The sequence below is a fragment of the Notolepis coatsorum genome (assembly GCF_963971535.1).
Source record: "Notolepis coatsorum genome assembly, chromosome: 6".
Lineage (NCBI taxonomy): Eukaryota > Metazoa > Chordata > Actinopteri > Aulopiformes > Paralepididae > Notolepis > Notolepis coatsorum.
In genome coordinates this window covers 130,718,189-130,742,950 of record NC_140170.1, presented here as the reverse complement: position 1 = coordinate 130,742,950, position 24,762 = coordinate 130,718,189, and the positions used below count along the sequence as shown (strand labels likewise).

The following is a 24,762-nucleotide window of genomic DNA, read 5'->3' as shown; positions in this document are numbered from 1 at the left end:
ATAATTTGATATATATCTATTGTGAATCGCTTCTCCAGACGACTTGCACACAAGAATACAGCAACATATTTAGATTATGGCTAGTCTGAATATAATGATTTGGAATACTAGGGGACTAAACAAACACCATAAACGCAAAAGCGTGCTGCAAACAGGTTGATGTGGCTCTTTTAACACTATAGGAACCAGCCACGAGTTAACTCGTGTTTCGGTGCCATGCGTTGTGGACCAGAGCCACGAGTTAACTCGTGGCAAGTTGTTATTGTTTTATTTCATATTAATAACGCTATTAACGTCCGCGATGCAGGACCTACCCACATATTTGATTTTCGAAACATGCAATACCGGCCAGATCCGCTTAGGGGTGCCATCGCTCCACTGCAGTATCATTGAGGGCGATTGAAAAAGATTTTCTTTTACTGTCTGTGGGCGTTTCATATGAGCCTCGGTTCCAAACGAACACCCTCCATCTTTGATCCCGTTACCGAACGCAGATTTCAGCCTGGAATAATGAGATTTATGATCAACCAATGGACATATCGATCTACCAGATTCCGATGACTACTGACGAAATTCTGCCGGCGATCACATGGGCTGACGGTAGGATACTATTCCCCCAAATTACAGCTGGATTGGACATTGTTTTAAAATGCAATGTGATCGATCAGTGAAAATGGCTGAACGCACACTGTATTGCTAATCAATAATAGTAATCGGCATCGCCCGCCGCCCCCATTTCATCCATAGATGCTCTGTAATAGTCCGGATGCTACGCAGTTTGTTTTATTTCATTCGTATATATACAGCAGAAATGGCGTTTGATATAACGTGACTAGCCTTTAGCCTATTATCTAGTTCCCCAGAAAAAAGACTAGGCGAAAACTGCGATAAACCGTATATTCACGGCGCTATAAAATGACAAAAGCATTTCAGGAGCTAAGAGAAGAATACAACATTCCTAACTCAGACTTCTTAAAATATATGCAAATTCAAAGCACTTTAAGTTCACTTACTAAAGAAAACAAGTTAAGCTTTGAAATGACAGAATTGGAAGAAAAACGAACTACCTCATCCACAATTAAAGGTAAAATCAGTGAACTATATGAAATTCTAACTAATGAATGCCAAACAGTCTTCCCAGCTCTATTAAGATGCTGGGAGACGGACCTGGCAACGAAATTTGAAGAAAACAATTGGCAAGATATCTGTGATCGAACTTTCTTTCCCTTTACAAGCAATAAGATCAAAGAAAGTAATTTCAAATTTATTCATAAATTCTACCTTACTCCTGTAAAAATGCACAAAATCTCGAAAGAAAACTCACCAAATTGCCCAAGATGTAAAATTAAAGAAGGAACATTTCTGCATATGTTCTGGCAATGTAGCAAATTGAAGCATTTCTGGAACAAGATCCACTTATTTACTAAATCTGTCATGGAGTTGGAATTTGAGTTATCACCATGTGTCTATCTATTAAATAATATAACAAACTGCCACTTAGACCAAAAGAAATGCAGACTGTTGGTATACATAACATATTTTGCAAAGAAATGTATACTTCTTCTATGGAAAAATGAAATCGCACCAACATTCAATATGTTCATAGAACAAATATCTCAGTTTCTTCCCTTAGAAAAGATAACGCTTGAAAAGCACAACCAGGGTCACTTATTTCAAGAACTCTGGAATCCACTCTATACTCAACTGGAAACTCATAATGTAGTCCTATAAATGTGTCATATCTAAATAACAGACGTGGAGTTTTAGCAGATTAGATTATCTGATCTGTTGAGGCTCTTTGTCTGCGTATAAGTGCCTGGTTGCCTGCGCATGGCTGTCAAACCCTGCCCCCACGGGGTCGGGTCTGGGAAAGGGAGCTGAACACGCAGCGGCCCGGACCCTTCTCTGTCGGAGTAGCTATCGACAAGCAGGTGTGAGCAACTGGGTGCTATAAAATGTCACTGTTTACAATACCGACATTTGCACTTTTATTCCTTATTCCTTAATTACTTATGATTTACCTACTGTCCCTTTACTTTATTTTACTTTTATTATTATTATTTTCTTTTTTTTGTTGTCTAATTGTTTATTTGTGTGTATGTGGGCAAGTGTATGTGTGTATGTGTGTGTGTGTGTATGCCTGTATGCGCGTGTACGTGTGTGTATGTCCCAGTGTGTGAGTGTGAGTGAGAGATGGGAGAATGGATTGAGTGGGGAGCACAAGGAAAATTGTTAAAAATTGTTCATGAGAGTGACACTGAACATTCTGTAGATCTGTCGATTGAATGTGAAACCTCATGAAAAATAAAAAGATTTAAAACGACATAAAATGACAACCAACCGATGGATTTTTATTTTCTTTAAGCCATTATGAAGGCACGGTTTATGCACTCAAGTGACAATGAGAATGGACAGATAGCAATACTATAAAGTATATATATAGCTGTTAGAAAGTACATCGGTTTGTTGACAACGCTCGGTCCTCTGGCCTATAAATCGGCACAAGACTCTGGTCGCCAAAGTGCTAAGTGAAACGCACCTTTTAGAGGCTGAAAATGTAAAGCTGGCAGACAAAATATATCATAACATTAGCTACTCATCTTTTGGAACTAGATCCTGTGGGGTAGCTATAGTCGTGAAACGGAACTTGAATATTAAACTGTTGGACGTATGGTCTGATACAGACGGCCAAATAACTATTGCTAAAATAGAATACAGTAACAGGAAAATCGAGTTGGTAGCGGCTTATGCCCCTAATCTTCACGACGCCAACTTCTACGCAACACTCACTAATGCAATGTTGGACATCCCAGAGTACTCATTTATAATTGGTGCGGATTTTAATGCCATCTGGGATCCCTTGATTGATAAATCTAATACCACCACTACCAATGATCAGAAACATGCATCTAATGCACTAAAGGATTTGGCCAAGAATACAGGTGTAAATGATCTATGGCGATTACTCAACCCAACGGCCAGAGAGTATTATTTTTTCTCAGCAAGACAAGTCATTCTCCAGAATAGATTATGTTTTTGCATCCCCTAGACCAGTGGTCACCAACCTTTTTAAGCCCAAGATCACTTTTTCTTTTTTTGGTGAAGGCAAGATCTACCTATTGAAGCGTTGAGAGAAAAAGACAGCCAAGATTGTACTTTAAACTAAATGACTTTTATTTGCCTGTATTCTAATTACATGCAATGCTTTGGTCCAACATTAAACCGTCAAAGTAGAACTATTATGTACTTTCTCAGTCAGTGCTAAGTGCAGTCATCTTATGCAGCATCACTTTTCACATCAAAACAAAAGTAGAACTGTAATGTGGACTTTCTCATATTATTAACATTGACAAAACATATTTACAATTAGCATTTTATAAAGTAGAACTGTAATGTTTACTTTCTCAGTCAGTGCTAAGTGCAGTCAGTGCTAAGTGCAGCATCAGTTTTCACATCAGAACAAAAGTAGAACTGTAATGTGGACTTTCTCATATTATTAACATTGACAAACATATTTACAATTAGCATTTTATAAAGTAGAACTGTAATGTTTACTTTCTCAGTCAGTGCTAAGTGCAGTCAGTGCTAAGTGCAGTCAGTGCTAAGTGCAGCATCATTTTCACATCAAAACAAAAGTAGAACTGTGTGTACTTTCTCAGTCAGTGCTAAGTGCAGTCAGTGCTAAGTGCAGCATCATTTTCACATCAAAACAAAAGTAGAACTGTATGTGTACTTTCTCAGTCAGTGCTAAGTGCAGTCAGTGCTAAGTGCAGTCAGTGCTAAGTGCAGCATCACTTTTCACATCAAAACAAAAGTAGAACTGTAATGTGGACTCTCAGTGTAAGATCGAGATTGGTGACCACTGCCCTAGACTATTTGATAGATTTGACGTGGAATTGGAACCTAGTGCATTATCAGATCACAGATATTTACTCCTGAAGGGCTTATTTGGTAGACTGACATCCCGAGCCCCAAGATGGCGCTTCAACTCGACACTGCTGAAAAACACTGAATACCTTTTACAACTCAAAAGATAAACTAGATAAATTCCTGGAGACTAATGCGGGTTCGGTAAAGGACCCCAGAATGTTATGGATTTTGGTAAAGAGTTTTATCAAGGACAACACTACGGTCTTTGCCTCCATCCTCCGTAAGAAACAGCATTCCAAATTGGTAGAGCTGGAAACGCTTCACTCGTCGTTATTCTCTTCTTTACAACACAGCTACTCGGGTCAATTAGAGTCTCAAATTAATGTGTTAAAAAAAGAGATTAACTCCATTTTAAGACAACAATCTGAATTTCAAATACGCAGTACAAGACAACATTATTACTTTCATGGCTCTAAACCAAGTCACCTACTAGCTATGAAGATGCGATCCAATGCACAATTTGCTGATATTCCTACTATTAAGGACCAACAAGGACTTGTTACAGACCCCAAAAAAAATCAACAAGACTTTCAGAGTTTTACTCCAACTTGTACAAATCAGAAGTGGTTTTCGATCATAATATATGGATACATTTCTTGATCAAATTAACCTACCTAAACTCTCAGAGGAAGACGCTAAACAGTTAGAAACACCTATTACACTAGAGGAACTTAGGGAGGCTATATCTGAATTGCAAAGTGGTAAGGCTCCTGGATGGGATGGTATCCCACCAGAGCTGTACCTCTCATGTTGGGATGTAATCGGACCCCTATTACTTGATATGATTTTATACTCAATCAAAGAGGGGAACTTCCCCAGGGACGTCAATATGGCACTCATATCTGTCCTACTTAAAAAGGACAAAGACCCCACCGAATGTGGTAGTTATAGACCCTTAAGCCTCCTCGGAACCGATCTCAAGCTGTATGCTAAGGTACTAGCCCTCAGACTTCAAAAGCATATGACATCTTTAGTTCATCCTGATCAGACAGGCTTCATAAGAGGCCGCCTGATCACGGATAATATTAGACGGTTATTACATGTGATAGACGCCAGCAAGGATGCCGTGCCTCCTACAGCTATATTATCCTTGGATGCGATGAAGGCCTTTGATAAGTTGGAATGGTCTTATTTATGGGCAGTACTCGGAAGGATGGGGTTAGGAGTAGGATTCATTAATATGATTAAAGTACTATACACAGAGCCATCGGCCATGGTTATAACAGGTAAATTCACCTCCCCTCTCTTTCCTGTCTCGCGCTTGTCCACAGGGTTGTCCTCTTAGTCCCGGACTATTTGCTCTATCCTTAGAACCTTTAGCACAGTATATAAGACAATCCCAATCCATAGAGCCGATCTCAATTAGGGGCACACAGCATCATATTAGTTTATATGCGGACGATGTAATATTGTTCATGCAAAACCCTACCACCTCACTGCCTCATCTTCTCAAGCTGATAGATGATTTTGGCAATCTATCGGGATTTAGGATAAACTGGCCAAAATCGGCCTTCCTTCCACTTAATGTCACTGCAAAGGCTACCTTCCTTCCAGAAAATATACAAATGGTAGAACACTTTAGATGTCTTGGAGTTGAAATATTCCCCACTATATGCCAAACAGTGAAGTATAATTATACAGGAATCCAAGATAGGATCACAAATGACTTTGACAGGTGGTCAAAACTTAAAAACTCAGTACAGGCCAGAGTATCAATAGTTAAGATGGATATTTTACCTAGAATCAACTTCTTCAGTTCAATGCTACAGTTACACACCCCCCCCCCCCCCCCCCCCCTGCTGGTTACTGGAAAAAATTACATTCCGCCGCATATAAATTTATTTGGAACAAACCTCCACGAATAAAAAGATCCACCACACAGAGAAATAAAGCAGACGGAGGTCTAGCATTTCCAGACTTCTACTACTACTTTAAAGCGTACTCTTTAAGACCACTGATCACCTGGTTTGATTCTCAAGCATCCGTATCCTGGATAACATTAGAAGAAAACATTGTGGCACCACATAGGTTGGTGTATACTACATCCTGCAGTCTATCAATTAAGCAATGCAACATGAAATTTGGCCCCATTATTACACATATGATCCGGATATGGCGTGAAACACAAAAAAAAATTACTAACCAACATAAATGGCATAGACACTCTCCCATATTTAATAACAATACACTCCTTATTGCACAACAACCCATCAGATTTCCCAAATGGGAAAAGAATGGCATACATACATTGGGAGATATCTTCAACAAACGGGGTTTCTGTAGCCATCAAGATATACATAACAAATTGAACCTCACCAGTTCCACATACTATTTCTACAGACAGTTATTAGCATGTTTGAAGGCTCATGGAGTCCCATTAAAGGTACCACTTGAGCACCACAGATATCACAAATTATTTTATGAAAGGGAGACATCGAGAGGTTGTGTCTCGGACTTTTACCGTCAGTTACTTACATCTTCGTATGAAGTCCTTCCCCTAGACTCAGTTTGGAGGGATATACCAGACTTGGAAGTAGATTTTGATTGGGCTGAAGTCTGGGCAAACGTTCGGCTATCGTCACGTAAACCCGGATCATCAACAGATTAATCTTAATTTTATTCATAGGACTTGCCTAACTCCTATTCGACTGAACCGTATGGGGCTTAAACAAGACTCTCGATGTTCCTTATGTACAAACGGTAATAGTGGTACATTTATGCATATGTATTGGGAATGCCCGCCTGTTAAGATATTTTGGGAAGAAATAACCACACTATTATCAGAATTTTTGTTTTTGACAATACCTGTAATGCCTTCTGTATTGTTGCTGAATGATATCTCTCAGTTATCACACTCTGTACGTATAAAAAGGATAATCTTGTCCGGTCTTACGGCTGCCAAAAAGCTAATAGCATCACGCTGGATTCAACCTGATAAAATGTGTCGGAGGGTATGGATTCTTACCTATCTTGATGTGATTTACCTAGAGATTAATGTTAATGAAGCCAGCATAGCAATCTGGTTAGAAGTGGTGGAGAGGATAAAGCATTATATGAACTTTTAATCCTTGGTATCAAGCGGAATAATGGATGTATTCAAGGGGGGGGGGGAAGAACAAGCAAGAGCATTTATGTGTTGTATTGTATTGTAATTAATCTGTGTATATCTTTAATATTTAATCTACATCTATTTAAATTTTAAAAACCGGGCTGTCATGATTGTTAGTATTACGTCGGTAATAGCCCTGTGATTTATAGTGGATTTCTACTGTAAATGTTTGTATGTCATGTAAAAAAAACGTTTAAAATTTGTTCATCAAAAAAAAATAGTAAATTTGGTGATTGACTGCATCAAAAGCTTTTGACAGTTCAATAAAGAGGGCAGTTTCTTCTCGTCTAAAGCTGATGTCATTAGCAACTAAAGAGATGGCTGATAATGTGCTATGATTGGCTCTGAACCCGGATTGGTGTGGGTTTGATTTGAGAGAAAGGACTCAAGTTGATTATTAAGAGGGAATACCAGAGTGTAATGCATCTCATATAGAGCATCGCTCCATGAAGCAAGTGATGAGGGGTTGCGATGTGACCATGATGGAGGGAATATAGGAATTGAAGATCAGTAAGAGAAAGATGGAAACAGGGCATGATGAGAGGAAGTGACTGGGAAGGGTACAAAGTGTAGTTTGTTTTCTCCAATGTAATTATTGTTGATTTTATATGCAAGGTGGAAAAGCTTGCATTTGTGGGTCCTAGACCCAATCACTAAATACATTTAATGCAAGTTATTTAAATGTATTGTATCACTTTCTTTTATGTATTATTATTTATAATGTGCTGGTATATTTCCCATTAGGTGGTGTTAGAGATTATTTAAATAACTACCGTCCTATCTCCAAGTTACCCTGCTTAGTGAAAGTCTTGGCGTCTTTAAGGAATCTGTTATGCCCTCTAGTTCAGTAACCAATCATTTATAATTTACAACCATACACTTGAATACAGACTGTTTAAAAGAGCCTATAATCTATTAGCTTCAACATATTGGCTCACAATTATATATATACAGTATATAAACATATGATATTTGGGTAATACTTTTTAAAGAAGTAGTCTGCCCACACCTTACATTTGGGAACTTGTAATTCCCTGTGTGCAGGATCGCCGTTTGTGTGAGATCCTCATGCCATGCCGACTGCTCTGAGGTTGAGGCTGATGGCCTATTTGTTGCCATCAGGGTTGCCAAGTCGGTCTACTCTATAACTCACAGGAGTCTCTCCATGCCAGGCACCCAATGTATCTCAGGATTCCCTGGAGTTTGGACTTCACTCCAGACCGACTTGAAGGAACGCTGAAGTGGAAGGAAAGAGTGAATACGAATTTCTCCCTTTCCTAACTTCAAACAACTTCTCAGGAACATAAATGCACCTCAGATATTATGGTAAATGTGATGATTTCCATTGGTTTATGTTGTTAAAGATACATTTTAGATACACTCCAATGGTAGTGGTGAATTGGTAGACTATAGGTATAAAATATTTCAGTAATTGAAGTCTTGTGAAAAATAATTTAAAAATAATGTATAAAGACAAAAATACTGGTACAGTATCGTCCTTTGATTCGGTTGAAATACAGAGATAGAGGGGCAGTTTTGACCGATATACTCACCAACTTGCCATGGCTGGTTGCATCTGTGTGTGATTTTTCAACCATTCCTTCAGTATGGTCCTCTCCGTCTCCTCCTCGTCCTCCCTCACTGTGATCTGGTCCCATATCTCTGTGTTGACCCACAGGGCCCTGGGCAGAGTGAGGCTGGCGTGCGTGCAGGTGATCCAGCGACACAGTGGACAGGAGACGGTGCGGATGCCACCCTGCAGGGTGGACATGACCTCCAGACAGTGGGTGCAGAAGGTGTGCTGGCAGTGGAGTATCCTTGGAATCCGGTCCTGGCATGTGTATGCCTGGTAGCACACAACGCACTCTCGCTCCACATCCAAAACCATGGTGGCCGAGTTCTGATAAGGACCTGGCTTTGGAACGAGACGTGATCACATCACATGGCTGACAAAATACAACATGCTTATAGAATACCATTAGAACATCAATGTGAAAGAAAGTCACACAGAAGCACTGAAATGTGTACTATTTATAATTTCACTATTTGAATGCAGAGAAGGCTACAAAGTAAACAATAAAACCAAACTTAGGTTTAGTGTTAATATAAAAATGTAACAGCTATGCAAAATAATAATACGGTTACTTACTTTGAGTAAGTACAGATCCGGCTGCTGCATTGCTGAAGTTAGTGTAGGTAGGTGTGAGCTAGAGAAAAATCTGTTTTGCAAGTGTTGACTGGTTGGTCTGCCTCAGGTTTCTTCCTCTTAAGTATAGGCATGTCAATCAACACTGGTCACATGTTACACTGCACAATACCAAGGAAGTGCGTCACATGAGGTCACAGATTGTAATTATGCAGTATTCCATGCCCAACTTGCTGTATAAACGTGTGGAAACCTTCAGTTTGCTGTCATTGAGTTGAATGAGATTGTCATCTCTTCTATGACCTGTCCTGTCATTTAAAAACAGGTTATTATTACCTCAGATGTCAGAATCATCTGCAATTTGTTGCATTGTTAACTAGCTAACGTTTGATATATTGGCTGATATATTTCTTCAGATAGTTTGTATATGTTGCTTATCCATGCATCTCCCATAGGCATCAATATAACTGACACCAAAGTCTGGCACCAAGCAGAGATTCTAACGTGACCCTTCCTTCTTTTCCATTTCCTTGCGGTTTACAAAAGGTATTTGCTTAACTGTAGAACTCCCCTATTATGTTATCAAATATGTCCTGCTATGAAGAAGCAACGGTGTACAAGATACAAATAGGTATGTTGAACTTGTGATAAGGTACAGTCCTAAAAAGTCACCAACTCTTACATTTCATTAACCCAAAATTAAGGAACATTGTTTTCTAAAATGTCCTGCCAGGCAGGGTAATTTATTTGCATTTACTATGAAAACATACAACTTCACACAAGATAATGGAAGCATGGAAAGTTGGGAATTTGCTGTATGATCCCACAAACGCACTCCTGTAATTTAGTTTTCTTCATGTGATGGTGCCAAAAAAAAGATAAAGGCAAGCCTTCTGCTTTATGACCGTTTATCTTCTGAAACAATACGTACACAGTAGAACCATCTACTAAATGCAATGCACAACAGTAAATTATGAGCAATTATGCAAGCCTGGGCCCTAGCCTGTCATTGCCATCACTACCCTGCTTAGCAAGACAGCTTTCTTTGGACAATAACAGACTCGCACCTCAAGGCTACAATTATAAATAAAAAGAACAAAAGAAAAATGATCAAAAGGAAATAATATACAGAACATAATGGTTCTCACCTTGTGTCTCCTTATTTGGACCTATATAGAGCATTGCTATATTGGTCAGCTAAGCCGATTTAAAAAGGTATTGGTCTCTAATTATTTCTGTGGGGAGAGACAGGGTTGACCGCTTGGCTCATGGGTTGACCAGAAGCTAGTTGAGAGTTGGCTCACAGTGCTGTCTTTTATGAACTCATTAATTTATCAATTTTAAAAACACTTGACCAATCAACCACTATAAAACTTTATGTACACAATCTGACAATTCAACAAGTTAATTTAAGTAGGATATGCAGTCTTTAGTATTATTCAAGTACTACAATTCATTTCCCAGAAGTTGTCAGAAAATGCAAATATCGGAACATGTTAATACGTGTTCATTAGGTGGAGCTTTGTCATGATACTTCTGGCAAGGAAAGAAAACTGGTGTTTACTAGTATCGCATCTTCGTCAAGACATGCCTCGAGGGCAAGTATGGATGAAGGGACATGTCCTGCCATTACAACACAAAATGCGCTTCCTTGGAAGATAATTTTTTCCCCCGAGAATGAGTCAAGAGTCAAAGTCCAAGTCAACAGTCAGGGCAGATGAATATGCCTGAATAGAAACCACACGCTGGAGGAAATAGCTCTTCAGGAACCTGTTCTTCAGACAGGGTAAATATCCCATGCCATTGGGAGACTATTCCAAGTCAAATTAAAATGAGGGGCCATTTCAGAACTAGACCAACAGGTATTGAGATGGGTTCCGTGACTATATAAGAGCCTGTCTGAACCGTGCACCTGGCAAGAAACTATTGAATAAGTTAAGAGTTGTGCTCACACCCTCTCTCATTTACATTGAGATACCTTAGGTTAAGGTCAGTCTGCATCAGTAAAGGTAAAGTTGCATTAGGCCTCGAATGTAAAAGTAACATTCTAAAAACAAGGCAATCCCTCTGCTGAAACAAAGTATAAAGTGAAACCATCTATATAGAATGCAACATGTGGAACGATCATTGGGGATCTATTCGGATATACAGCGCATCAACAGGACTGCATTTCAGAGATCATGTTTTCTGTTCCATGGAAAACCATTAAAACAGAGGCATTTTGTTGCCAAGAAGCATTTTTCTTTACGCAAGGACTTCCTTTTTTCTTATGTTTCTCATGCTTTTCACAATGTGGTAAAAGAATGTGCAAAAAGTGTGTTCATCACACAACGTTTTATTATGGTTAAAGGGGAATTCCAGATAAACTGACTTTTAGGTTGTAATTCTACAAAAGTATACATTTCCCAAGGAAAATGCAAAAGGGTGATATGAAATTGCATTGCCTGAGGCGGTTGACAGAAAACGTTGATAGTCATGGTACCATTTTTAATGTGAAGCACTTCCATGACCAGCAATGTCACTAACTCAATAAATCAATAAATCAAGTAATTCAGTCAGTTATTCACTCATGGTTAGCCACTCTGCCTCTAGTGGCGGCTTACAGGCAAAGCACTTTGTGTAAGCTTTGCATCTATGACAATGTCCTTGTTATATATTTTAATTCTAGATGTTTTTTTTTATTAAGTACAGAAACATGATTGTCCATGGATCTTTGTTTCAGCCATCTCAGGAAATACAATTAGATGTTTTACTCTTTATTACACTTGCAGAATTATTAAAGTACAACCTAGAAGTTTGTTTGGTGGAATTCCCCTTAAATGCTCATTTGTGACTATTTCACCTGTTTCCATCTATATGTGGACTTTGAGACTGTAGTCTTCATCACAAAGGTGGACTCCTAGTAAAAACCGCCTCTACACGTGAACTGCTGTCGCCCATAGATATTACAGTAATGGTACAAAATCAACCAAAAATATATGAAGATTGCACACTGAGCTGGAAAACCTGTGACCAAGGCAGAAATCAAACACTTGGAAAATGACCTTTAGAGAATTGTAATTGCTGTAATAGACTTCATCATTGGAGCACAGCCAGGGCAGGCGAACCGCAGCATCGCTAAAATCACCTCTATTTGATCCGTTGCAACGTTTGAATGATTTCAAATTTTCGACAAGCCCTCAGCGTGGCTGTACAATAGGACCATGACGTATCCAGATGCACAGATACTACTATCTCCTACAACCCATGAGCCGAGTACCGTCCGCTAGATTTAAACCACTGAAGCACAGAGTGGATCACAACCATTTAAAAACCCCTTCCCATCTTCTGACGCCACCCCCACTCCAGTTCAGTCCCCCACCTCCTCATCTCAAATCAATCCTCAGTGGGTGGCTTTGAATTTCTATCTTCCAAAGTCCATGGTGGTGGCGGTGGCGGCGGTGGTGAAGGGCTTTAAACAGGGACTGAACCCCCCCCCTCCCCATGTGTTCTTAGATTGTGCAGTCCACTAGCTGGCTCGCATGCTAGCGAGCGCCTGCCTCGACACCGGCCCCTCTCACTCCTGGGCTATGCTCCTCAGCACATACTTGACCGTGTAAGCGAACGCCGCGAAGCCTACAATCACAAACAGGTTGGCCAGAGCCCCGCCCAACAGTCCGTGGTTGCGGTTGGCTTGCTGCAGGCCAGGGGCAGGGTTGGCGCCCCCAAGAGGGGCAGGCCCTCCGTTGAGGGCTGGAAGGCCATAGTGGGCGTGGTGGGGGTCGCCATCAGGGACCACATCGGGGAGGGGGAGGGGCTGGGTACGAGCATTCAACTCCTCCTGAGCCTTCTGTTTTTGCTTCATCTCCTGATGGACGAATGAAAAGAGAGGAAAGACAGGGAGTGAGACAAAAAAGAGCAGAACAGTGGGAGGTTTAGAGGCCACATTAGAGGCCATCAAATGAACAACACATGGTATGAAAACAGGTTTTAGCTTAGCATGTGAATCCTATTCAAACTTACATCGACTACATCGGGAAACAGCTCACAGAAGACTTTGTCCTTCAAGTTAAACGCCAAGCTTTGGGCTGACAGCTGTCTTTTCTGAAAATCAATAATTTTTTATTTTTATTTTTTTAAACACAGAAAATGTTAGACTCTTTGTCTGTTTGTCCCACTGGGCTGTTTGTTTGTTTGTTTGTTTGCATGCATGCATGAACTCACTGTGTAATCTGAGGTTTCTATACTGCCTAGGGTGGGGCCTTTCTCCACCATGAAGCTGAGCAGGCCTGTGAGGATGGTGGACACAGACCAGGCAGGGTTCCACGTGTCGGGGTGGAAGTCTGTGATGGACAGACATAACCTAGAGTGGAAGAGAGACGGTCAGATTCTGAGCTGGACACAACTCACAGCCAGGGTCAGATAAAGAGATGACACATCTTTCCCATTTAAAAATGCAAACATATGTTTACAAGGAAAAAGCATTAAGTATTTATCTGAACTCTAGTGCACTGTTTATCTCCATCACGGAGGTTATGTTTTTGTGTCCGTTTGCCTATTCCTTTGTCTGAACGAGATACCTTGAAAGGTCATGGCCGGATAATTATAACGTAAACCCCATGACCTTTTCTCCAGCGCCACCAGCAGGCCAAAAAGAGAGCTATATTTCCTGACCAGTCGCAAAAATTATACCCAGAGACGCCTTCCTCACAGACATTATTTGCCATTAGGACCTATGAAGTCGGCCAATCCGGCCATACTGGATATTTGGCTGTATGGCATCTAGGGACCAACATCTTTAAATTGATTATTTACTTGGTTGATAGACCACACCATTCGCATCACCATTCGCATGCAAAAGCCAATCAAATTTAGGATAAACACAAGGTAAAAACAATGTGAATGCTTTGTTTAATTTGCACCAAACCTGACAAACATGTTTGTCCTACTAAAGCTAGGAGCCCAGTGAAGGTTTGAGTCATCTGGCCATATGGTGGCTCAATTCTCACAGAACTAAAAACATGAACCGAATAGCTTGTTCATGATGACATTTGTTATATACTGTATCAATATGTATTATTTAGGTAGTTGATAACCTTATGACCCCCAAATCCAAACACATTTCACAATATATGCAACTCTCCTTTCTGTCATCTACCCAGTGAAGGAAATACAGGTTTTTCAAGGTGTATATAGTGTTAAATATTGGTGGATGACAGCATCTACTTATAGCCAGGTCAGAGAGGTAGAGGTGGTGGAGGAGGCGGTCAGAGAGAGTCAGTGTGGTAGCAGCAAGCAGGGTGTGTGTGTGCATGCCCAGGGTCGTTCAGCAGGTCCATAATCAAAACATTGCACTGAGATAATATCAACATTGCCATAGGGATTTGGGTCAAAAGACAGCGTGTCACATAGCAACAAGAAGAGAGGCCGGTCCTGTCTTTGCTATGCAGAGAATATTATAATGTGGAGTTCCTTCCGGGTGTAAGTTAGAACAGGACGCAAGGCTGATACCAGCAGATGTGGACAGAGTGACAGAGCAATAACTAGAGGGTGGTGGGAGGGGCCTCCCCTCCCCCCTCCTATGCCTCGAGGAGGTTAGCTTCGGCTAACAAAGAAGGGTTTTGGCTAACGACGAGGCCTCAACCACCATTGGACTAAAATCAGAAGAGACGATAGAACAATGAATTTAGTTTTCCTTTCAAATACTTTTCAAGGACAATTACAGAATTGGTTTCCATCTGATTACAGAGGCTTTGTTTATGTAATAAACAACGTTTTCCAAAAAGGTAACACGTCTGATGGTGGTGAATTATTATGATTATGGATTGCATTAAAGGGGAATGACCACGATGTACAGCCGGTATGAGAAGATCAAGAGATAAACACAACGCAGAAACTACACGAACCAACAGATGAAGAGGTGATACCGGCTGATTGTGGTCAAAATCCAACACCAGTAAAACATTTGAGTGTGAAAGTAGCAGCAAAGTGGGGAGATTGTTGAGCGGAGGTTTGCATTCTACGGAGTGCATTCTTTTAGTCGACTAATGCCATTTTAAAACACCACTAAAATTATATTTCAAGCTCTTTTTAATATGGCAAGATCAGGCATTATTTTTACATTTATTGGATGTGACGTGACTTGTGGGCAATTTCAAATGAGATTTTGCTACACTGTGATCCTATAAGTCAGACCACACATGTTTAGGCATGCAGTCATCAGACTCTGACAATGTTCACCTCACCTGGCCACAATGGTAATGTAAACAGATGGAGAGGAATAGTGGGGAGAGAATGATGTGGGCACAATCCAGCCACACGAGATGCAATGAAGCATGTTCAGGGCAGGCCAAGTGTGGATACATAGAAATGTGATGTCATCTTTCTGATCAAACCTCAAAAATCACATCAATACGACAAGTATCAGTAGCAAACAATGATCTCTTACCTTGTGTTGCACTTGAATCTTCCGTTTGGTGTTATCATGTAGATACTGGGTGGTTTAAATGGGAACTCCCGAGGGAATATGAGTTTACCGTGGTAGTATCCACCTGTGGAATGCAGATAAAAAAATGTTTGATCTACTTTTTCTCCCATTTTCTATTTTTCTCCCATCCCAATTTTGTATTGTCCAATTCTACCCTCCCCCGTCTCGAACGCTGTTAGGCCATGCCTCCCACAGGCCGGCTGCAATGTGGACGAAGCCTTGCATCACGTGTCCCCTCCGGTACACGAGGAGGCAGCCGTTGCATCTTTTCACCTGCACAGCGCGATCTCTCAGCGGCAAGGGTCTGCGTGGGAGGGACACACCGCCCCCGTCGCTTCCTGATTCTGCTGCGCAGGCGCACCAACCGATCTGTAGGAGTCGCTGTCCACAACGTCCGATCCCCACCCACCAGCTTCCCACCCCTAACACTGCCAATTGTGTTAGTATGAACGACCAGCCAAGCTGGTAGCAATGCCGAGAGCTGGGCTCGAACCCAGCATCTCCTGCATTAGTGGCGAGCGCCTTGCCCACTGCGCCACTTAGCCGCCCATGAATGCAGATTAATTTATAATGTAAACGCCAAATGTAATAGGAATGAACTCTGAACTCAAACATTCATATCAGAGTCAACTTAAAGGTAGTGTGTGTGCGTGTGTGCGCGCGTGCGTGTGTGTGTCTGTGTGTGAAACTGCTAGAATCAGCTACATGACTACTGATAAACCCCAAGGTCACTGCTATAAAAACTGTGTGTTCATTTCATTCATGGCTCTCCTCCTAGAGCTATTTGCAAATATTAAAAATTGCAAAATTGCCATGACAATGCCTGTAACCATTGGTTACCACTTTGGGGGGGGGGGGGGGGGGGGGGAATCGGGAGCCTCATTTCTGTGCAGTGACAGAGTAGGTAAAGCATTGGAAAATAATATTACTGTTCCACTGTGACCCACATCAGATTATAGCTCCGATCTAGAAGTCATAGAACTCCATTGTTGTCCAAAAACTGTTCAAACAAGTCAGAGACGTGCTTTGGTCAGTAAAATTAGGTAATATCACACGAGAGGGAGTGCTGGTGTATTGAAAAGTATAGGCTGAGTGCCAAAGATAATCACAGCCGTGCTGATATTCAGTATAACCTTGAGTGTGATATTGTTTTTATACAACAGTTCTACAAGCTCAGTAAAACAGTAATGAGCAACAACAGATTATGATTTGTTTGTTTATTTAATCATTTATTTGGCTCTGCCAACACAAATACTTCTGCAACTGGACTGTTACCAAGCAACAGATACATTTTCCTGCAAGCTAGCTTGCTTTGTGTAGGTGAAAAGTGAGAGAGCTAAATACTTCTCCAGCGTAATTGCCAAAAATGCACAAAACCCCAGAGCATTATTCCAGACCATAAACTCTGTTGTCTACCCCTCTTCCAACACTATCCAGGATGCTTGTATGCTTTCTACAACGGAGTTCGGCGATTAATTTCTGGTCATGTGACATGTACGCCCAATCGTGGGACCGCAAGTGTCTACACTGGTTAAGCTTAGGCGCTCTTTCGAAGTTGGTTAAGGTTAGAGTTTGTCTTAGAGCATGGCGATAGAACGCCAGGTGATTTGCAGGCTGTTCGACGTGGAAATGGGCAAGTGGCCAATCAGATTCGCAAATCGCCAAACTCCGTTGTAGAAAGCATGGACGCATCCAGGGCACGAAATTAACTTTTTGACTCACCGGCCAGTGGCAGGTAGATGGGAAAAATCTACCCGCCAAGCATATTTCTTACCTGCCAACTTTTTTTTGATAAAAAAAATAAATTATTATTTTATATAATTTTTTTTAAATAAAATATATATATTATATAATCAAGTTCAAGTTCAAGTTCAAGTTCTTTAATAGTTGTCATACAGAAGTACAGGATACTTTCATACAAAATGCTTCTTACTGTTACGCTCCAGAGACTGTGCTAGACAAGATAGTATCAAATAACATAATAACATAATATAGCATGAATTTAGAAGAAGAAAATGAGGTCAGTGTTCGGTATAGACATATGTACAATGTTCTGAGTTACCATATAATATACAATACACAATACTATGCAGTGTACTAATGTACAGTACTATCTAGTGCAAAGCAGAAATGGGATGAGGTACAATTTTAGGTACAATTTACAGTAAGGTGTACGAGTTGTAGTGCAATCCTTCATCCATAATATAAAGTGTGGGGAGTGGGTGCTACAGTGTGTTTGTTTAAAGTGGGTGTGTGCTATAAGTGTGTGGAGTGGGTGCTACAGTGTGTTTGTTTAAAGTGAGTGTGTGCGTGTGGATGTGTGTGCTATGTGCGTTTGGTGGTTGTTGTTGTGTAGTGTTCATTCATTGTTCGTTTAGCAGCCTGATGGCCTGGGGATAGAAGCTTCTTCTGAGTCTTTCTGTGCTCGCCTTGAGACTCCTGTATCGCTTGCCTGACCGCAGCAGTTCAAATCAACTTGTAGTTGTATTATCTGCGAGACATCGCCACCTCGCTGTCTGCAAACAGCTCCACTGTCTGTGTGTATACTCGAGTGGCCTCCAGCTCCAGCAAGGATTCTCCGGCGCTGCAGCTGGACCCTAAACTCTTACATTCAGCATGAAAGGATTCTCCTGCGCTGCACCTGGACCCTAGTCAGCAGCCCTCATGCGATGTAACTGGACACTTGCTTGAGCAGTTGTTGATGTCGGGAGCTATCAGTAGCTAGCCAGCTGGATAACGTTACACAATGCCTTAAATGTATTAAACTAAAAGTGAATAGTTGACTGGGTCATTTTGTAACAGTAGCTAACATCAGCTCACGGAGGTCCCTCTGACTAGACTAACGTCACGGTGACTGTCCTCTGTTTACATGCAGCATACAGAAACAGGTGCGGGAGGGGTAGGAGCAGCAATGCGCTGCGTGTCTGTGCTGAGACAGCGAGTGAGAACTCCGCTCAGAATTGGATCATGATTTTCGGTTTTCACATGACTATTTGATTGCCCGCCACACGGCGGGCAGACCTCTCAGTGGGAGGCGCTAAACGTAAAAACTGAGCGCCAATGGCGGGTGGCGGGCACTAGTTTCGCCCCCTGGACGCATCGAGGATCCATCCCCTGCCAAATGTGAGGAATTTCTGTCCTTTTTCTGTGAGAAAGTGAATAATATCAGGAGAAATATCCCACCCCCCACTCAGGACCTAGCCACCACGCTGGGATGCACATCAAATCTCCCCAATTTCGACCCTATCCAAATGTCCTCCCTCTCCAAGCTGGCCTCCTCACTGAAGCCTGCGTCATCCCCCTTGGACCCTGTCCCCGCCCACGTCCTCAAGGAGGTGTCAGTTCCACAGTCGGTCCACACATCTTCTCTGGGGGGTCTTTTTTGACTGAGCTGAAACTCGACAGACAAGTGCGAGCAGTGGCTCAGTCCTGCTTCCTCCAGCTGCGCACCATCGCAAAAATAAAAACATTCCTCTCCCCCAGCGACCTTCAAAGGGTCATCCTCACTCTCATATTTTCAAGACTGGATTACTGCAACGCCCTATACTCTGGTGTCGCAGACAAATCCATAAACCGCCTCAAACTCGTCCAGAACGCAGCCGCCAGGCTCGTGACGGGCACCAAGATGAGAGACCACATATCCCCAGTCCTTGTATCCCTACACTGGCTCCCGGTAAAACACGAATACATTTCAAAATCCTCATGTTCACATACAAAGCCATAAACGGTCTCGCCCCAGCCTACATAAAAGAACTCCTTGTCCAATCAACCAGCTCCAGATCCCTCCGTTCTAACAACCAAATCTGCCTAAAAATCCCCCACACAAGACTGGTGACAAAGGGAAACCGGGCCTTCGCAGTCGCAGCACCGACCCTCTGGAACAAGCTCCCACTCAACCTGAAATCTGCAAGCACTCTACAGACCTTTAACACATTGGTCGCCAAAATCACTTTCCAGCGTTATTGCCCGCCATGCGTTGACCGCCAACATCGCTGTACAGCGTTTTTTTTAGATCAATATTTTTTTTTCGCCATGGCATTCATAATTCATCCACCCAACCCCCGGAGCCCTAGCGGGACCCTAGATGGGACTGCAACGGCTCAATACCGCCGCCTGGTGGATGGTCGGGCGAGTTACACACTCAAAAACCGGAAGTTGTCATGTGCGTAGAGGAAATTCCTCCGGCAGTTACATCTCGCTACGGGATTCCTGACAGACACTATAGTACATATGGATCACTGCCATAACGCAATAATCGATATGATTTCGGCGTTTATTGCGCCGTACAAACCGGAAATGGATCTAAGCGATCGGCGTCGAATAATTGGGATCTTTCTCCACCAGTCTCATCGGCTCACGGTAAGAGAACAGTAACGTTATTTTCGATTGTGCATTTCCTTGTTTGCAAACAGTCTGATCAATATATCCACCCATATACTACATAAAGCCGTTACTGATGATCAAGGAATTATAAACAACCCCCCCTCCCCTTTCCTCCATGCATGATGAAGCATAATGTATACCGATCATACACATTTGAATTTTGAATTTTTTAATATAACGTGTATGGGAAAGAAACGCCAATCGATAATCTATCATATATCATCAGGGCCTATAACTACTGTTTTTGGAATTACAGCAGAAAAGATTAAAAACATACTTATATTCTAGAAGGTATTAACACAACAATGTATGAATGAAAAAGTATAACGTTCCCACATCCTGAACAATAGATAATCGAATTGACCTTCACTGACGTTTATAACACCTCGGCGAGGCGCCTCGGTGTTCTAAACTCAGTGTCGGTCAATTATTTTGCGACAATGACCTCGTAGCTATACATTATCCCTTACATATCTCTTGTCATGGAATTAACACAACATTATGCATACTTTTGACAATAAATAAAATCAGAATTTGTTCTTACTTGCTTGCCTGAGTAAATTAAGGTTAAATAAATGTAAATTTGAAAACAGATAGATAATTTCCGATATCACATTTTAATGCCAATATGTAAGGGATAATGTATAGCTACGAGGTCATTGTCGCAAAATAATTGACCGACAGAGTTTAAAATACCGAGCCGCCTCGGCGAGGTGTTTTAAACGTCAGTGAAGGTCAATTATTTTGCGACAATGATCGAGTATAGCTATACATTATCCCGCTTATTACATGGCTAACTTACTAACAATATACCTAATTAATTTTACATCGACTCGCAACACTGGTTCTGGCTGCGTTCTGGCTCCGTCCCCTGTCATCGCCGGCAGCAGAACACCGGCAGTTGTGTCTAATTGCACTGAAACAGTGTGTGTCAGTGGGCTTGATTGCGAACAGCTGCGCACAGCGGTCATTATTGTCTGATAATGACCGCTGTCGGGGGGCTATTGACCAATCACAAGCAAGCATTTCGGCGAATGTGAAAACGCCATGTAATAACGGCCGATAATATCCGACATCCCTAGTATCATATCATACGTCTACATGTTACAGCAGGCCAGCTAAAGAAACTAAATATTTGATGCAATTTAAGGTGCATGAACTGGAAACAACTAGTAAGGGGTGGTGGATGTTCTAAAAACAATGTTCCTTATTCATATAATTAAAACATCAGGGTTACATCATCTGTACAGTAGGTTTCCAATTATTACGCAACCAAATTAAATAACAGTCTGTTAACACTCACTTTGGAGGCATGTGTGCTTACCTGCAAGACAAACACATTTTTACACCACACAGCGCAAAGCACTGGAGGTGGTATTGCAATCACTCCTATGGTCATTCCGTCTGTCATTCCGTTCTGGATGAAACATCGCACATAGGCTGAGAGCAGGCCACAAACCTGAATTCTAGAATATATATATATATATATATATATATATATATATATATATATATATATATATATATATATATACAATTCTAGAATATCTTTCAAATCAGTCAACGACAAGTATTTTATTTTAATAAATTTCCATAATTTCCTAGTAAAATCAAAAATGATTGTAAACGCCTGAGGGCACTACTACACAAAGCCTGAGTCTCACCTAGACTCCTGTAATCAGCTCAGCAACACTTTTACAACATGCTCGGGGCAGACTTGTATTGTATACCTATGGATTAGAAACATTATTTTCCCAGCAAATCTCAGTTAAATCAATGTGCTGTCAGAACTAGGGCTGTCTTAAATACTTCTAAGCTTCGTTCGATGGGCATGGGATTCCAATATGAAAATAAAATTCGAATATAAAATAAATTTCTCTCTGCCCTGAAGCTTCGAATTCCAAAAAAATATTCGAAGGTCAGCCCTAATAGTCAGAAAAACAGTTCATGTTTGTAGGTTAAATAGACATGAATGCCCATGAAATCTAGTGATCTATTCAGAATATATTGTCTAACATTAGGCAACATTGTGTATAGGGGCAGAACGCACATTAAGAGCAGAATGTAGTCTCTGGTGAATCAGGGCTGTACGCTAAGCTTTTTCACTAGGGGCACACTTTTTAAATAACAATTTTAAAAATATGTTCCTGCCTCATTACTGTGGTCCTTTTATTTAAAGGGGAACTATCTTATAAATGGCCTTTGAGTGTTTAGCATTGTTTCCTAGCTCTGTGAACTTATATTAATATGATCCATGTCTCAAAATTCTCATATTGGCGCATTCTTCCAATTCTCCTCTCACAATATTCACCCTCACTGAACTGAGTCATTTGAAAATGTGCGCGATTTGTGATGTCAGAGAGACACCGCTGCATGTTAATGAAGACGTGCAGAATGATCTGCACACAGTTCTGCTGCCCAGGCTCAAAACGGCTCGAGATCTTGAGGTAGAAAAATGCTGTTTTTGAGGACTTGATTAGAAATACAAAACAATGAATAAAAAATATATATATATTACAGAGGTGTTCCATAGACTCACAGGAATTGTGTAAAAGTGCCCAAATAGTGAAAGAAATAGTAAAATAGTTCCCCTTTAACATTTAAGTGCGTTTGTTTTCAGGTTTGTATCTTTTATAATGAACCAACTGAGAAAGTGTGTAAATCACTAATAGAACAAAAACAACAAACTGTGTGTGTGTGTGTGTGTGTGTGTGTGTGTGCGCGCGCTTGTGTAGTGCTCCTTGAATGAGATCACCATTGCATTAATCAGGAGGACAAGAAACTCTGCATACATTTGTTTCACAATGAAAAGTGCTTTAGAAATCAAATGAATTATTATTATTGTAAATAACCCCATGAAAGCAGGGCTGTACAGTGCGACATATATATTGCACGTGCTACAGCAACAGCGGTCTGTGCGATGAATGGATTTACTTCAGTAGCACTGGTGCGATAGGCATTTGGTTCATATAGATACTCTTATTTTGAAAATCCTGTAGCGGGTCTCATTTCTGCCCAAGCGCAGCTCCAGCTATAATAACTAGGCTCCGACAGCTAGCAACGCTCAGGTTCATATGTTACTCTTATTTTGAAAAAACTCTGTGACAACTCGACGAGTCATATCCGCCCAGTCTGAAAGCAGAGCAGCGCTACACATAGATATATAGAACAGGCGCTACACAGCAGTGCGCCTACACGACCCGAAATAAGTCTGTGGTGTTTTTTTTCTCTCACAACGGTTCAAATGCATCTACATGCTTTGCACCGTCGCCATTCCTTTATGCGCACATCGCCCGAAATGAACGTTTATGTACCATTACAATCACTACAACGTTAGCATAAGCTAACAAGCTAATCCTGATCAGAGGCAGAGGCGCAGAGCCATAGAGACAGTGTGGACTGGGGAAAGGGAAATGGGGGGGGGGGGGCACTCTCCCCTTCCCTGTGTGTGTGCGTGCGTTTGGAAAGACGATGAAGTCACTAGTCAGGACTCAGGACAGGAGTATATTATAGTAAACTGAGGATTACTGAGGATGGACAGATAATGTTGATATTCAAATATAAAAAAGTTTCGAGAGGAGTGGAAGTTTGAAGACAGACTAGACTACAATATGATGCGGGGGTGGTGAGTTGAAACAGTGTGTGAATGAATGAATGAAAACTCTATTTAACAGATTGAAGAATGGGTACAGTAATACAGTTGTCTGTATTATGTATCTCTGTTATATGTCAGTTAGTAGGTAGGTGTGTAAACCTACCCACGTTGTATTGTTTTGTTTTGTTTTTGTTATTGTTTTGTTGTTCATATTCTGTTTGTATCTGTGTTCAGGCTCCCTCCAAAAGCTTTAAATAGCTTCTTGGGAGACCTGGCACATGCACACAATTTGCGACATTGTTATCACATGAGGAAACTCGCATGTAAAATGTATCGTGAGTGTGTGTGAATAAATTCATTAATTCATTAATTCATACAGTACAGTACAGCTCAATACACACAATTGTTAAGGGGATGCAGACCAGAGAAAGACGTTTGTCTTGTTTACATCAGGGTCCCCCATTGTGTGTGTGTGTGTCCCAACCGACCCCACTTCTATGTTTCAATAAATTATTTGCATTTAAAACTATTAACGCTGACTCATTCCTTCAGTCCACTCAAAATTATGCTAATATTCCTTATGTTGTTTATGATATTAATTGAAAATAGCATATGAGAGTATTATAGTAATAATAACACATGGCGATATACTAAATGACAGCCAAACATGGCACTGCAACTAAATAACACAAATACAATAGGCGCATTTGTGACTGTTACAAATATAACACGTTTTATACCTGTGCTACAAGATTTTGGCCTGTGCTACAAAACTATCAACCTCTGTAGCACCAGTGCTATGTGCAAAAAAAGTTAACGTACAGCCCTGCATGAAAGGTTTATTATTTGTATGGGTAATTACCTGCTTCATATTTGTGATGTTACTGGTTTCAGTGTGTGCCTAAAGTGATCAATGTGTTGGGCCGTTTATAGAGATCTATGCCAATTAATGTTTATGTATATCCAGGACTTTTTTTTATAAGAATTGAGAGGTATTTGTATATGTGACCTTTATTTTGAAAACCGTGTTGCGACGCAACATTATTTACATTTGCGCTTTTGACAGTGAAATGTTCAGTCCAACTTAGCTCGAAGGAAAGACTCTAATCAAAAAGGTTTAATTGACCCGTATG

General features: G+C 41.0%; 2 protein-coding genes across 2 annotated transcripts in view; both read right to left on the bottom strand.

Annotated features, from left to right (window-relative positions):
• Positions 1-7,984: 7,984 nt before the first annotated feature.
• LOC311230084 (RING finger protein 208-like) lies at positions 7,985-9,266 on the bottom strand. Its single transcript, XM_084316234.1, has 3 exons — positions 9,189-9,266; positions 8,593-8,954; positions 7,985-8,275 (listed from the first exon to the last, which is right to left on the bottom strand). Exons 1-3 carry the CDS (start codon positions 9,216-9,218, stop codon positions 8,182-8,184), a joined length of 486 nt encoding a protein of 161 aa, XP_084172360.1. The 5' UTR covers positions 9,219-9,266; the 3' UTR covers positions 7,985-8,181.
• A 647-nt stretch (positions 9,267-9,913) lies between these two features.
• Positions 9,914-24,762, bottom strand: part of ube2j2 (ubiquitin-conjugating enzyme E2, J2) — a 47,067-nt gene continuing 32,218 nt past the window's right edge. The window contains exons 4-7 of the mRNA XM_084316879.1: positions 15,613-15,715; positions 13,389-13,527; positions 13,188-13,268; positions 9,914-13,032 (exon numbers count right to left, since the gene is read on the bottom strand). Of these exons, the coding sequence (XP_084173005.1) occupies positions 12,742-13,032; positions 13,188-13,268; positions 13,389-13,527; positions 15,613-15,715 (614 nt within the window). The 3' untranslated portion in view covers positions 9,914-12,741. The remainder of the gene's footprint in view (positions 13,033-13,187; positions 13,269-13,388; positions 13,528-15,612; positions 15,716-24,762) is intronic.